Here is a 12,386-nt window from a genome sequence, read left to right as displayed (position 1 = left end):
GAGGTTAACCTCACCCAGCTTTGACTCTCTATCCTCCTTCTTAACAGCTAGAGCGAGCTTTTGCTCCTCGATCTTCATCCGCTTGGCGTCTTCTTCCTGTTTTACTTTGAGCATTGACGATCGAATATCATTCCACTCCTCCTCGACTGACTTGCGTTTCTTGCTTCCATATTTTGCCACTGAAATCCCAATTGATGAAGGTTGATTCTCAACATCAGACTCAGATTCGCTATCTGAATCTATGTTTCCACGATCGTGCAGAGCGTCGGACGAATACAACGGTCGTGTCGACGCTCGCTCTAACATGACAGGAGCCAATTGATCATAGTAAGGACACAACTTGGCCAGGGCGCTCTTCAGATCGCCCTCGTCAGTAACCCCTTGGCCGGTGTTAGCACGCCAATCTTCGGCCCGCTTAAAACTCGCCTCCAGGCTCTTGATCTTCTCGCGAATATTGTCGTTCTTACGATGCGTGATGCCAGCATCGATCATTCTTCCGTTGATGAGCCCACACAGTGATTCTTTAGACACACCTGAGTGTTTCATGCCGCCTTTCCACTTACGATAGTTCCCTTCGGTGGTAATCCAGTCAAGAAGGACGTCCATAGAGGTCTTTCCCCCTGCCCCACCATCTCGAGTCCATGAGATTCTTTGTTTGGCTGTCATCTACCTAAAAACTGCGATCTGACCTCCAAACAATTTCTTGGAGGTTGGGAGGTGTTTTCGAGGTTTATTTTTATCCAATCACTTGCAAGCCATCTTCCTAAATGTGTGACCTAAAACGAGATTTGACACCCACTAATAAAGGTAACAAGGAAATTTAGGTTTGGTGCATTTGTTTGGTGGTGAGGTGACACTACCAAGCTTACACAAGCTCTTCTCCATCAAAAATATTCAACACATCTACATCATGGAATTACGTCGTCCATCGCTTACAGCGTGGTGACCGAGATGGTCTCCTGCAGCGTGTACGTCTCGCCAGCAGGTAGAACCTGCTTCACAGACACACGGCCAGGCTCGACAGCAACCATGTTCTTGTACTCCTCGTCACCGAAGTCCTCCATGGTCTTGGCACGGTCGGCCCACGGGTTCCACACGACGACGTCGGTCTCGGTCTCGACGTTCTTCTGGCTGGCCGAGCCGCCGATGAAGCCGGCCTTCTCAACCGTAACCGTGCGGTCCACAGCGTTGACGCCCTTAATAATGGCGCTGACCTTGTTGGGGGCGTTGCTGTAGACGTTGTCAGTCTGGTTAGCGAAGTCGATGTACTCGCGGATCTCCGTAGCGTTGACCTTAGCAACCTTGTCGTAGTAGTCGACACCCTTGAGGCCGTGCACCTGCACGCCCTTGTTGCGAGCGTCGTCCACCCACAGGTAGTTGTGCAGCAGAGCGTGGAAGTCAATCTGCTCCTTGTGCGTGTTGTGCACGTGCAGAGCCGTCTCCAGCTGGTTAGCGTACAGCTTCACCTCGTACTCGAGCTCGAAGTCAACGGGCCACATCTTGCGGGTCGAGTCGCTCGACGCCATCGTGAAGGTGGCCACGCTGGGGCTGTTCTTGTCAGCGGCTTCCTCGTGGCTGGCCAGCGTCCAGTTGGTGATACGAGCGAAACCGTGGCTGGGGAATCCCTTGGCGCTACCGAAGTTCGGGAACACAAGGGGAATACCTCCACGGATGGGGTTCACGCCGTCCATGAAGGACTCGTTCGACATGAACAGAATGTCAAGCTTCGGGTCCATGGCGGCACGGAACGACTTGACGTGGGCACCGAAGAGGAACACCTCGGCGCTGGAGCCGTGCGGGTGGGAGAGCTTGACGGTCTCCAGCTCGGCATTGGCAGACGCAAGCAGCGTCGACACCAAAGCGGCGGTCTTGAAGATGAAAGCGTTAACCATGGTGGATGGTGTTGGGATCGAGCTTGTTCCTCAGCAGGTTAATTAGGGAATGGCAGATCGTGCAGTCCAGACAACGTGCGCTTGCTTTCAAAGCAATGCTTTGCTTGCGGACTTGTTTTCTTTGGTTAGTGGCGGAGCGTAAACTCCACATCATGGGATACCATCGGGGAAGCTGTAGGGGGTGGGAAGTTGTCGCGTCGCTGGCTGCACTATTAGCGATAGACTATCGGTGGTCGAGTTTACTGGCCAACGTATTAAGCTCGGGGATAGTGTGCGTGCAGACAGCTGGAAGAAGACATGGTGGCGGAAGCGTGTGCTGCACATGAAACCATGCGCCATCCAGACGCCGCCGGTACATTTTCGCCTTGTTTGACTCATCGAAGCGGTTCTCCTCCTTGCCGTCAAGTTGTATCAAGAGCAACATTGAAGACCTTCAATATAAAACACTACAGAAATTAATCTCGTAAAATTAATCAGCGTTACTCCTCGCGATCATCAAAGCGATCTCCAAGCACGACTGTTAAACAGTTGGTGAATTTCGCACCACATCTGCATCGACGGAAACACAGGAATTCCCGATGATCTTCACGCGATCCCATATTGGTATACAGTGAAGTGATCCTCAAATTCCAGGTGACCTCCCCTTTACTGTGACGAATAATCCAGCTCGTTATATCCACAATCGGCTTGCTGTCTGATAATTATTGATAAATTGTAGTTTGCGATCAAAAACTAATTGCATGTATTGCGACTCGGGATTCGCAGTTCTCAGCCCGTGTGGAGGGAAATGGATAACAATACATAACAGGCCCCGTCAGAATAATCTGCGCTAAAGATTGACTACTACATGTACAGTACATCATCTGAACACCTTAAAATTTATCTGCGTTCTCTCTTCATCTCAGATTATCATACTTTCCCGTCGTGGTCTCCAACACCAGATTATAATCAAATTAATCGAATTTTCAGCAGCTTATGCTTGTGGCGTTAGCAGTAGTAAGTACTTTAAGTAGCTTAAACTACTTTCTACATTCAAGAGCTTTTTGGGCGACTGCTTGAAACCTGTATCTTCAAGTTTGGGCGAACCCCTCGTCATAAGTATCTACCGTTGTTCAGGCTTTTATTAGTATTTTGCTGCGCTCAGTTTGGTTGTGTAACTTTGCTAAGGGTAGCGTAACGTTTCATCGTTGCATGATGACAATTTCTCTAGGCCCCTAACCTGGCGAATTAGAAATGTAAAAAAAAAGTTTTTATCGTGACATAATTAAAATTTAGGATTGCAAGATTAAAATAACGTTATAGATTTAACGGAAATCAGTTTTATTAAAATAGTATCAAAACTGATCCGTTTTTCAGCGCTTTTTTTTAGCTCTACATAGAAAATAGGAGGCTGTTCGGCTGAGTGGAAGCTCTTCATCCTAAGCTATATTCAGACAAATAGAACGTTGTAGCGGCTTTGCTACTGGTCTTGTGTTTGAATGGGATCACCTTGATTACTTTTTAGCCTTAAAACCCAACTAGAAACGATGAATTTCAACAGTGACATCGGTCAGCGAAATACTGGAGCACTAGAGCATTCTAGCATTTCTGGAACCAAACCTACTCGAAGTGTGCGCTCAAAATCGATCCGAGACGAGTGTAGTGGTAAAGGCAAGATCCTTTCTGCTTTTATTTCAATATTACGGGCGTATTTTGCTTTTCTCCTTATTTTTAGCAATCTAAAAAACTCCTTGATTAAATTGGACTTTTTATTTGTTTCTTTTTTAAAAGAAAGTGTTTTCTTCAACATTTATTTTAACATTTTATAAAAATAAAAATCTGAACTAAAAACGAATAAAATTGAAGTCGCGTTTTTGAGAATACATGAATCCTCAATGCAGCTACGTGAATGCAATTACAGTACTCTCACTAACAGTAGTGTAGCTGGAGTCTATATATTTACTGATACAACGTACCTAGGTGGCATGGTAGCAGTAATAGCAGTACCTGTAGCTGCATTCAGCTTCTAAGCGAACCCAGTTGAGCGAACGCTCTTGTTTTCTTCATCCAAAAATGGGTAGTCCGTGTATCCAGCCTCCACGGGCATATCTGGCTGCACGTAGAATGTCTTGGAGTCGAACGCGTTCAGATCCGCATCGGTGCGCAAACGTTCCACGAGGTCTGGGTTTGAGATGAAGTATCTACCGAAGGCAACGAGATCAGTAATACCATCCTCGACGGCTCGAATCGCGTCGACGCGGTCGAATCCCGCAGCCGCGATAAGAACTCCATTGTAGATGCCGCGAAAGTGGTGAGCCACTCCGCCCGCCGGGGCGTCAACGCTGTCTGCATGGCGACCACGTCGTTCGATTACGTGCAGATAGGCCAGATCGTAATTGTTTAGCCTCTCAACCACATACCCGTACGTCTCATGTGGCATCGAGTCCTTACATCCAAACGTATCACCGAAAGGGGACAGACGAATACCCACCCGGCTCGATGGAACGACGGAGAGCACAGCCTTCAGCACCTCAAAGATTATTCTCGCACGGTTTTCGATGCTACCCCCATAAGCGTCCGTGCGCTTGTTCACACCGTCACACAGGAACTGTTCAAGCAGGTATCCATTGGCCGCGTGGACTTCTACACCATCGAATCCAGCGAGGATAGCGTTCTCTGCAGCGCGCTTGTAGTCGGCGACGATACCAGGGATTTCCGAGATTTCTAAAGCTCGCGGTGTCACGTAGTCTTTGCGGCCTTCGCGTGTCACGGCGTGGCTCTTCACGCCTTCAAAACTGGTAGCACTCGATGACACCGGCAGCTGGCCGTTTGGCTGATTCAGCGGGTGACCCACACGCCCAGTATGCCACAGTTGTGCGAATATCTTACCGCCTTTTGCATGCACAGCTTCAGTTACTGCCTTCCAGCCCTCGACCTGATCCTCGCGAAAGAGTCCAGGAGCACCAAAGTAGCCGCGAGCTGTGGCGCTGATGTTCGTGGCCTCGGTGATCTGCAGCCCACCGTCCGTGGCGCGTTGTGAGTAGTACAACTTCACCACATCCGTCGGCACCCCCGAGTCGCCAGAGCGCACACGAGTGAGAGGGGCCATAACAACTCGATGCTTCAGTTGAACACGGTTTTCCTTGCCACCGAGGGACAATGACGAAAAGAGTGCTGGAGTAGTGGTGTTGTTGACAGCGAGAGCCATGGTTGACTGGAGCAGTGGAGAAAGCTTGTGCCTCAGAGAAGAAGTTGAGATATGAAGAAGTATCTGCTCAACATGTGACGGACAGAAAGTGACTGGGTAGCGTTGCGCAACTTTGCGTATTAAGTTGATGCGTATCTAAAGACTGACTCGTCTCAGGTATTACCTCTGAGTCAGAGTTGCGGCGTACTGGTACATCCAGCTTTTTGATGTAAGTACACATGTTCTGCACGAGCACCTTGTTAAAATGCAATGGTTTCTCAGAGCGACTGTCACAACTTGGTGCTTCAAGCCTCTAGTACAGAGCTATGCAGCCGAAAGAGTCCAGCGAAAGCGCTATAAAATGCGCCCTCCCCCCCCCCCCTCTCATGTCGTTTAAACTACATGCACGACGACGAAGTGAGATATTATTGAGACAGGTCCTACTGCAGTCAGTTTCTCCTCTCTTTTTGATCTTAGCGTTAAAGCTCAATCTGCGTGTACAGTAGCCTCAGTGTAAATGTGCGCTTATGGAAATGTTGTTGACTGCGTCCAGGTATCTAGATGCAGTCAAAAAACGTTTGTTGATATTCATTATAGATTTCACAGGCAGATTTCGTAGAGCTAGTGTATTTGAGCCGAGATGTCGGCAAGTTCTGCTTCAGTTCCAAATCCTCGTATACAGATTATTTGTTCACTAAGGAACAGTGTGGTACCATGAAAGTATCACAACCCTCGAAAGGAGTGTGAAGACATTTTGTCAAATCTGCTGGAGTACTGATCGTAAGCCACCAGCAAAACTTCAAACCAAGTTAATACTTCGAGACTTACCCTAAGTATTTAACGCTACGTTGCGAAATTTGACGTCAAATACGATATTGAAGCATTCACAGCTCGCTACCGGACGTTAAGGCCCTTAATCGGTTCGATGTCGACAAAAGCGCGTGAGAGGATCATGGTGCCATCAGGGATCTCGACGTCCGTCGCGTCGACACGCTGCGATTCACTTGCACATTGCGCAGCTAAAGGTTCACGATGGTTCCAGCACCGGTATCAGCCACCCATCCTCGTTTATCGTGGGGTCTGATAGCAATTCGATAACATCGAGTCACTTTGAGCCTCGATGAGGGCCCTACATTCATATACACACGTCAGTCTATTCGACATTGAATATCTTTAAAGAGACAGGTTTTGCCTGATTCTATCGAGTTCTTCGCTGGAGCCTTTTTCCCTGTGGCCAAAGTCTCCACCACATCGAGTTGAGCCAGCTTTATTGGGAGATCCACGCGCTGGTATGGAGCCACACCATTCGTAGATGCTTTTTTGTGTCGCAGTTGTGGTACATCTAAGTATGTGTTGTAACTATCCAAGGTGACATGTTGCTATACGAAACACATCTCAAACCAACAAATACTGTTTGTAATGTTAGCTTTCTTAAGAAAAGCAAGGGAAAAAAACTTACCTAAAGGAGTAGGTGGAGCATTCAACCCTAAGAGCCAATGCTGTGCCGCTATCGACAACAAGTTGTGGTCACTAACTTGAAAAACACTATTTGCCATTGGGCAGACATAGCGTCGCCTTGATACAGCACACTGGAGACCAACCCGTCCACACTACCTTCTACAATGCGTTAGTGCTCCATTTGTGCGTATCAGCATACTCCCGGCTGAATACGCAGGTGCAGCCATCGCAGCAGCATCCTAAGCACGTGCATCGAAAGTCTGAAGGTATTGCATGCATTTGGTTGCCGACCAATTCGTCGTGCAGTTCACGCGCGTATCGGGAGCGAGTGCAACCACCGCTTCTGAAAGGCGACGACGCGCTTGCGAGGCAGCAGATTTGGGCATTTGCTCGTGGCTGGAAGCAGCGTGAGCGTTACTTCGAAGTGTCCACAGCTTCAGAAGATACTTGCGGGGCCGCATTACATGTACGTACTGCAGGGGCGTTTAGAATACAGCAGTAGTACAAGTGATCGTTAATGGGAATATGATAGCAAAGCAGTGCAGCTTAGTAGTTCATACCCCGACAATAAACCAGTTCAGCCCATCTGTTCGCTATACGCGCTTGCTAACTCTATTTCTTGGTGTCTGCAATCGGTATTTTCTTCCTTGTGATGGCCGTGAGCAGCTCAGGGTCGTTTTGCAGCACTTGGTACACGCGCAAGGCGTCACGGCCTTCCTCCAGGTGCGTCTGGATACGCGCAGCGTTGCTCTCACGCTGTCTCAGACGCAGCAACTCCCTCGCATTATATTGCAGCTTGCGGCCGATGCTGCGCTCGGGGAAGTCCCTCGCCACGCGCAGAACATCCCGGTAGAGCGCCAGCACCTCGCGCCTCAAGCCAATGCCCGTCATTCCGTTCGATAATTGGATGATAAAGCAACAACGAAGAACTCTGATTGGTGGATAAACGTACCACCCTCTTCAAGTAGAAAATGACACGGAAGGTCTCCGATATCCGCAGAACCGAAAGTGACGCCTAAAGCTCAAGGAGTTTAGCAGCCGAAACCTTGGGAGGATGAAGCAGTTTAACCAGATTATCGCTGTTTTCCTGGTTGTTTTGGGGCTTATTGGCGTCGAGGCTCGTCGAAACGTTGGGATCTTTCGCGCCGACACATTCCGCCTTGCTGAGACGGAAAGTTTGTGAGTTTTCACATTCTTCTTTTTTTTTAGTTGGTGTACTGATGGTTGGTGAAATAGGTATTGGGGGGCGAGTCCGGCGCAACACGCGAGGCAACTGGTGCATGACAATATATGGGCGACACTGTCGACGATCTCAGTGCAGTTCGGAGGGGTCCCTTACGGCAATACAGTCTCCTATAGCGGTAGGTCTGGGTATAATTTTATAGTCCAGGGATGTGCTGTCGTGAATACTAAGGTGTGTATTTGTCATTAGACGGTGTGGGGTATTCAAAGGAGGATTCGACGGGCAAGTTATTTTTCTACCTGACGCCAATGGATGCAACAGGTACGGTGGATGTTAACGTTGTGTTAGTGAAATGCTGACAATTTATTGGATTTTCACTGCAGGGTCCGATTTGAGCGTCAACTCGACGGCGTCGGTGGCGATATCGATGGCACAGGAGGGCGAGCACGCGTGTAAGATGGACGTGGAAGACCCGACATGCTGGAAGATCACGCTCACTGGCAAGGTTGTGCCGGTACCCGCTGATCAACGTCACTACGCCGAAAAAGTGCTGTTTTCCAAGTGCGTAATGTGGATCTTGATGTGGATTTTATGCATAGTGTTGATGTTGTATCGGGGATTAATTGTAGGCACCCGCAGATGGAGCACTGGCCAGAAAATCACGGATTCCTGCCGTACGTTCTGGAAATCGAGAACATCATTCTGCTCGACTTTTATGGCGGCGCCAAGCACGTTCCAGTGAAGGAATACTACCAGATCAAGCTATAAGCAGTAACGGCGGACGCTTGAGTTGACCACGGAGGAAATTATTGTGTAGCCGATGGTTGGGATCCCAGTATCGACTTGCGTGAGTGAAACCAAATATGAAAAATGAATTCAGGAAGTTTGAATGCATCATCGATATTGCTGTCTAATGGAATTGCGTTTGGTATGCCAAGAGCTCGGTGCAAATCGAGGCAACACCTCAGTAAAATGGCTGTACTGTATCGCATCATTGGGCAGTCGCTATAGAATTTTTTTTTTTCTTTAAAATGTGTAGGACTTTGGCTAAGGAGCGGCTACGAGAGTAAATCTCCAACAGAATGCATGTTGAAGAGTGATTGCGTTACATGTATTAATACCAATATATAGTACTAGTAGTAAGTAGTAGGTAAGGCGATTTGTTACAAATCCTTTGTTTAGTGGTGAGTTATGATAACGTGAACAATTTGATTGTCACAAACAAGTCACACCGAGCAAGACCGTCCGTCATCACAAGACCGCCTGGTGGTTGGCGGAATGCTGCTGCTTCTAGACTAATTCGATGCCACCAAGTTCACTGTGAGCCTCACTTAACCTCATTCTTCAATTTGCCAACAACAAACCAACACTAACTATCAACACCGACCATGGTCTCTGCTATCGCCCCAAAGCTCTTCACACCTTTCAAACTGGGCGGCAAGAAAGCTCCCGTCGAGCTGAAACACCGCGTCGTCATGGCTCCTTTAACGCGGTTGCGTACTGGAGAGAGCGGCGTTCCTACTGCTCTAGTGGCCGAACACTACGCTCAACGTGCTACAGACGGTGGACTTCTCATCGCCGAGGCCACCTACATCAGTCCGACGGCTCGCGGATACTTTGGCGCTCCAGGACTCTTCAACCAAGCGCAGGTTGACGGCTGGAAGGCTGTAACTAAAGCCGTACACGACAAAGGAGGCAAGATCTTTGTCCAACTTTGGCACACTGGACGAGTGGGTCATCCATTGAACCAACCTGACGGACAACTCCCCGTATCGTCGAGTGCGACCAGCATCGATGACGTTCACACTCATGCTGTCACACGTGAAGGTCGTAAAGACTACGTGACTCCGCGTGCCTTGGAGATCGAGGAGATCCCCGGTATTGTCGCGGACTACAAGCGCGCCGCGGAGAATGCCATTGCTGCGGGCTTTGACGGCGTGGAGATCCACGCTGCCAACGGCTATCTCCTCGAGCAGTTCCTGTGTGACGGCGTGAACAAGCGTACGGATAAGTATGGAGGCAGTATCGAGAACCGCGCCCGCATCATCTTCGAGGTGGTGGAGGCCATTCTGTCTAGTCTGCCTTCGAGTCAAGTGGGAATCCGCTTGTCTCCGTTCGGTGACACGTTCGGCTGTAAGGACTCGACGCCGTCTGAGACGTACGGCTACGTTGTGAACAAACTCAACGACTACGATCTCGCCTTCGTCCTTGTGATTGAACGTCGCGGCATGCACGCGGCTAACGTCCAAGTGCCGCAGGTTGGGGTTACTCGCCACTTCCGTGACGCCTACAAGGGCGTCCTGGTTACTGCTGCTGGTTACGACCGTGAAGACGCGATTAAGACAGTGGAAGAAGGCGCCGCTGACCTGGTGGCATTCGGACGCGACTTCATTGCGAACCCGGATCTCGTGGAGCGTCTGCGTATCGGCGCTGAGTTTAACGCACAGAATGTGAAGACGTTCTACCCACAGCCGGGTGTGCCACTCGAGTCGGGCTACACGGACTACCCGTTCCTGACGCAAAAGCAGTAAGACTAGAATTTTTGTACTATGTAGTAAAAAATGTTAGTCCTTATCCACAAAAATCTTTTACCAAAGCACTTTGTACACAAATTTATCGTAGAGAGGATGGAACTCGCACAATCCGTCCGTGTGGAACTTGGGAAAGTCGTACAGCCAACAGCAGTGAGGAACTTCTGAGGCTGTATAACGGAACAATGCCCCACGTTCGTCCAAAGTGCGTAAACCGTACGTGTCTTCCTTGTACTCCACCGTGTCGTGCATCTCCACAATCGTTAAACTCTCAAATTGAGTCTCAATCTCTTCCAACGAATTCACTTCACTGTAGTGTCCAAGGTGACTTGCTTGCCACGGCGACAACACGCCGTCCTCTGGAGAAGCGAAGTAGTGCGCCTCTTTCAGCTTCAAAAAATTGTTTTTACGTCGAATCTTCTCCATGTGGCAATAGAAATCGAACCACGCGCATGAATTGACGTTGTTGATCATAGGAAGAAACGGATTCGTCGACAGCCACACGTCTCGCACTGGCATCCACAATAAATTCGTGATAGAATACGCGGCTTGTATCGTCGGGTCCATGGATCGACGTACAAGGTCGGTCTGCATTTTACCACGGTACTCTTCTGGTGTATAATCCGTAAAGTCGAATAGATTTTGAGGCAAAATTGCAGCGCCAAAACCGGCCTTTAGGTCGTGAATGGAGTTGCGATCGGTCTCCTGTGGACCGTAGAAGACGCCGTTGACACCTCCAGCCAGACTCACGAACGTATGGACCTTGTGGTCGTCCATTTGCTCGATCACTGCACGAGCCATCATAGCTCCTTGCGAGTGACCAATGAAGATGTATCCACTCGCGAAACGCTCGTCGTTTGCCACTACTTCTCGGACTGCTGCAATGGCCATTGGAACTTGGATATTTAGTGCCGTCAATGAGCATTCTCGCTCACAGAAAGCCAATGGAACGAAGACTCGGCCCTCAGCTGTGAGATTTGCCTGGTAGTTGAAACCTTCCGTGCTGTTGCCGGTGAGACCATGGAAGAAGAAAACCGGGAGATTCTTCTTCTCACTGGATGAGGTGGAGGTCATGGGCGTATTGGTGTTGAGAATTGTTGATATGGATGGGATTGAGGCGTCGTCGAGGCAAACGTCATTCCGACTTGGTGGAATGGTGTTCACTGGTGATGTAGACACTAGTAGAGGCAATAGGGATGCAACTAGCAGTCGGAGAATGCGCATTTTGCCAGTCGACTTGTGCTTTGAGCGGAGACTTGGAGAATGATTCAAGTGGTGGGAGGGATCCCACCATTGGTAGTGGACCACCAAGCAGAAGATTGGTCTTGAAGTTCAAGGACCGATCATCACGACAACCTCGATATTCGCAATCTACATGTACCTACCGATGCGATAGCCATACCACGATAAGATACCTGGGCAGATAAAGTCTCGATGCGCATGTGGTTTTGAGGCAATAAAGAGAAAATATTGTGGTGGTGTATTTCTCGATAAGAAGATTATGAATGGTAATCGAGATGCCGCGTTTTGTGAGGAAGTATACGAGCGTTCCTCATTGTCGGTGTTTCATTGAGGCCTCTTCGTTGGCACAATGGAGTTAGTTGCTTTCAACACTGCTGTCTGGTTGCAGTGGTGGAGGGTTGCCACCAGGCGAGCCGTCGTTTTTCGGTGGTTTCGAGCCACGCTCGCCGTTGGATGCCAGAGGCTTCTCTCCAGCATTTGGTGGACGAGGAATATGCACATCAAAACTTCCGCTGCCGTGCCACGAACTGTCGCGGGGGACTCGAGCTGATCCGCTGTTGTTGCTGTTCTCAGATGGCTTGTTGGCTCTCAATTGGCGACCTGGATCACCCGGAGTTAAATCCTCGCCAACGTTTGGACGAGGGGGAAATTGCCCACCGCTGCCGTCACGCCAGGATCCAGAATCACTGCCGTGGGGTGGCATGCCGTGGTGTCGGTGGCCATGGTCTCTCGGGTGTTTGTTGTCAGGACCTTTGCCATCGGAGTGTTGATCGACGCTTCCGGCATCAGGAGGCGGGTGGTGGTGGTGGTGTCCACCGTGGAGCTTATCACCGCTGTTACTACCAGGAGGAGACTCGAAGTCCCGACTGAAGTCATGGGGCGGGGACAAGTCAGCGTCGCTGTCTTGAGAACCG

At 49.5% G+C, this 12,386-nt stretch overlaps 8 protein-coding genes across 11 annotated transcripts; 2 read left to right on the top strand and 6 right to left on the bottom strand.

Moving 5' to 3' along the window:
- Window positions 1-356: 356 nt before the first annotated feature.
- PPTG_08587 (hypothetical protein) lies at window positions 357-485 on the bottom strand (the record flags this gene model as incomplete). The annotated part of the gene is made up of 1 exon (XM_008902710.1): window positions 357-485. One exon carries the CDS (start codon window positions 483-485, stop codon window positions 357-359), a length of 129 nt encoding a protein of 42 aa, XP_008900958.1.
- A 391-nt stretch (window positions 486-876) lies between these two features.
- Window positions 877-1,950, bottom strand: PPTG_08586 (hypothetical protein). Its single transcript, XM_008902709.1, has one exon. The coding sequence runs from the start codon at window positions 1,890-1,892 to the stop codon at window positions 933-935; it is 960 nt and encodes a 319-aa protein (XP_008900957.1). The 5' UTR covers window positions 1,893-1,950; the 3' UTR covers window positions 877-932.
- Window positions 1,951-3,667: 1,717 nt separating this feature from the next.
- PPTG_08585 (hypothetical protein) lies at window positions 3,668-5,279 on the bottom strand. The gene has a single exon (XM_008902708.1). It carries the CDS (start codon window positions 5,077-5,079, stop codon window positions 3,898-3,900), a length of 1,182 nt encoding a protein of 393 aa, XP_008900956.1. The 5' UTR covers window positions 5,080-5,279; the 3' UTR covers window positions 3,668-3,897.
- Window positions 5,280-5,847: 568 nt separating this feature from the next.
- PPTG_08584 (hypothetical protein) lies at window positions 5,848-7,626 on the bottom strand. 3 transcript variants are annotated; one of them, XM_008902707.1, is made up of 3 exons: window positions 7,077-7,514; window positions 6,518-6,989; window positions 5,848-6,437 (listed from the first exon to the last, which is right to left on the bottom strand). In XM_008902707.1, the coding sequence occupies exon 1, from the start codon at window positions 7,405-7,407 to the stop codon at window positions 7,129-7,131; it is 279 nt and encodes a 92-aa protein (XP_008900955.1). In that variant the 5' UTR covers window positions 7,408-7,514; the 3' UTR covers window positions 5,848-6,437; window positions 6,518-6,989; window positions 7,077-7,128. The 3 variants fall into 3 exon arrangements, with proteins under 3 accessions (XP_008900955.1, XP_008900953.1, XP_008900954.1); XM_008902705.1 differs by having other exon boundaries at window positions 6,518-7,626; XM_008902706.1 differs by having other exon boundaries at window positions 5,848-6,989.
- PPTG_08583 lies at window positions 7,173-8,638 on the top strand. Of its 2 annotated transcripts, XM_008902704.1 has the most exons (5): window positions 7,173-7,695; window positions 7,753-7,877; window positions 7,949-8,020; window positions 8,083-8,260; window positions 8,329-8,638. In XM_008902704.1, exons 1-5 carry the CDS (start codon window positions 7,571-7,573, stop codon window positions 8,465-8,467), a joined length of 639 nt encoding a protein of 212 aa, XP_008900952.1. In that variant the 5' UTR covers window positions 7,173-7,570; the 3' UTR covers window positions 8,468-8,638. The 2 variants fall into 2 exon arrangements, with proteins under 2 accessions (XP_008900952.1, XP_008900951.1); XM_008902703.1 differs by having other exon boundaries at window positions 8,083-8,638.
- A 280-nt stretch (window positions 8,639-8,918) lies between these two features.
- On the top strand, window positions 8,919-10,298 carry PPTG_08582 (hypothetical protein). The gene has a single exon (XM_008902702.1). It carries the CDS (start codon window positions 9,088-9,090, stop codon window positions 10,228-10,230), a length of 1,143 nt encoding a protein of 380 aa, XP_008900950.1. The 5' UTR covers window positions 8,919-9,087; the 3' UTR covers window positions 10,231-10,298.
- Window positions 10,134-11,484, bottom strand: PPTG_08581 (hypothetical protein). The gene has a single exon (XM_008902701.1). It carries the CDS (start codon window positions 11,452-11,454, stop codon window positions 10,288-10,290), a length of 1,167 nt encoding a protein of 388 aa, XP_008900949.1. The 5' UTR covers window positions 11,455-11,484; the 3' UTR covers window positions 10,134-10,287.
- Window positions 11,485-11,827: 343 nt separating this feature from the next.
- On the bottom strand, window positions 11,828-12,175 carry PPTG_08580 (hypothetical protein; the record flags this gene model as incomplete). Its single annotated transcript, XM_008902700.1, has 1 exon — window positions 11,828-12,175. One exon carries the CDS (start codon window positions 12,173-12,175, stop codon window positions 11,828-11,830), a length of 348 nt encoding a protein of 115 aa, XP_008900948.1.
- Between the last annotated feature and the right edge of the window lie 211 nt (window positions 12,176-12,386).

This window comes from Phytophthora parasitica (assembly GCF_000247585.1).
Source record: "Phytophthora parasitica INRA-310 unplaced genomic scaffold supercont2.14, whole genome shotgun sequence".
NCBI classification, from domain to species: Eukaryota; Oomycota; class Peronosporomycetes; order Peronosporales; family Peronosporaceae; genus Phytophthora; species Phytophthora nicotianae.
Note: the sequence above shows the minus strand (reverse complement) of the source record. Positions and strands in the feature narration are given on the sequence as shown.

What these genes read in the sequence shown, in the direction of transcription:
- PPTG_08586 (XM_008902709.1), bottom strand. Translation starts at nt 1,892, where the DNA reads ATGGTTAACGCTTTCATCTTCAAGACCGCCGCTTTGGTGTCGACGCTG.
- PPTG_08585 (XM_008902708.1), bottom strand. Translation starts at nt 5,079, where the DNA reads ATGGCTCTCGCTGTCAACAACACCACTACTCCAGCACTCTTTTCGTCA.
- PPTG_08584 (XM_008902705.1), bottom strand. Translation starts at nt 7,407, where the DNA reads ATGACGGGCATTGGCTTGAGGCGCGAGGTGCTGGCGCTCTACCGGGAT.
- PPTG_08583 (XM_008902703.1), top strand. Translation starts at nt 7,571, where the DNA reads ATGAAGCAGTTTAACCAGATTATCGCTGTTTTCCTGGTTGTTTTGGGG. An exon ending in CTTGCTGAGACGGAAAGTTT is followed by an intron (nt 7,696 to 7,752) that starts GTGAGTTTTCAC and finishes TTGGTGAAATAG; the next exon opens with GTATTGGGGGGCGAGTCCGG. An exon ending in GACGCCAATGGATGCAACAG is followed by an intron (nt 8,021 to 8,082) that starts GTACGGTGGATG and finishes TTTTCACTGCAG; the next exon opens with GGTCCGATTTGAGCGTCAAC.
- PPTG_08582 (XM_008902702.1), top strand. Translation starts at nt 9,088, where the DNA reads ATGGTCTCTGCTATCGCCCCAAAGCTCTTCACACCTTTCAAACTGGGC.
- PPTG_08581 (XM_008902701.1), bottom strand. Translation starts at nt 11,454, where the DNA reads ATGCGCATTCTCCGACTGCTAGTTGCATCCCTATTGCCTCTACTAGTG.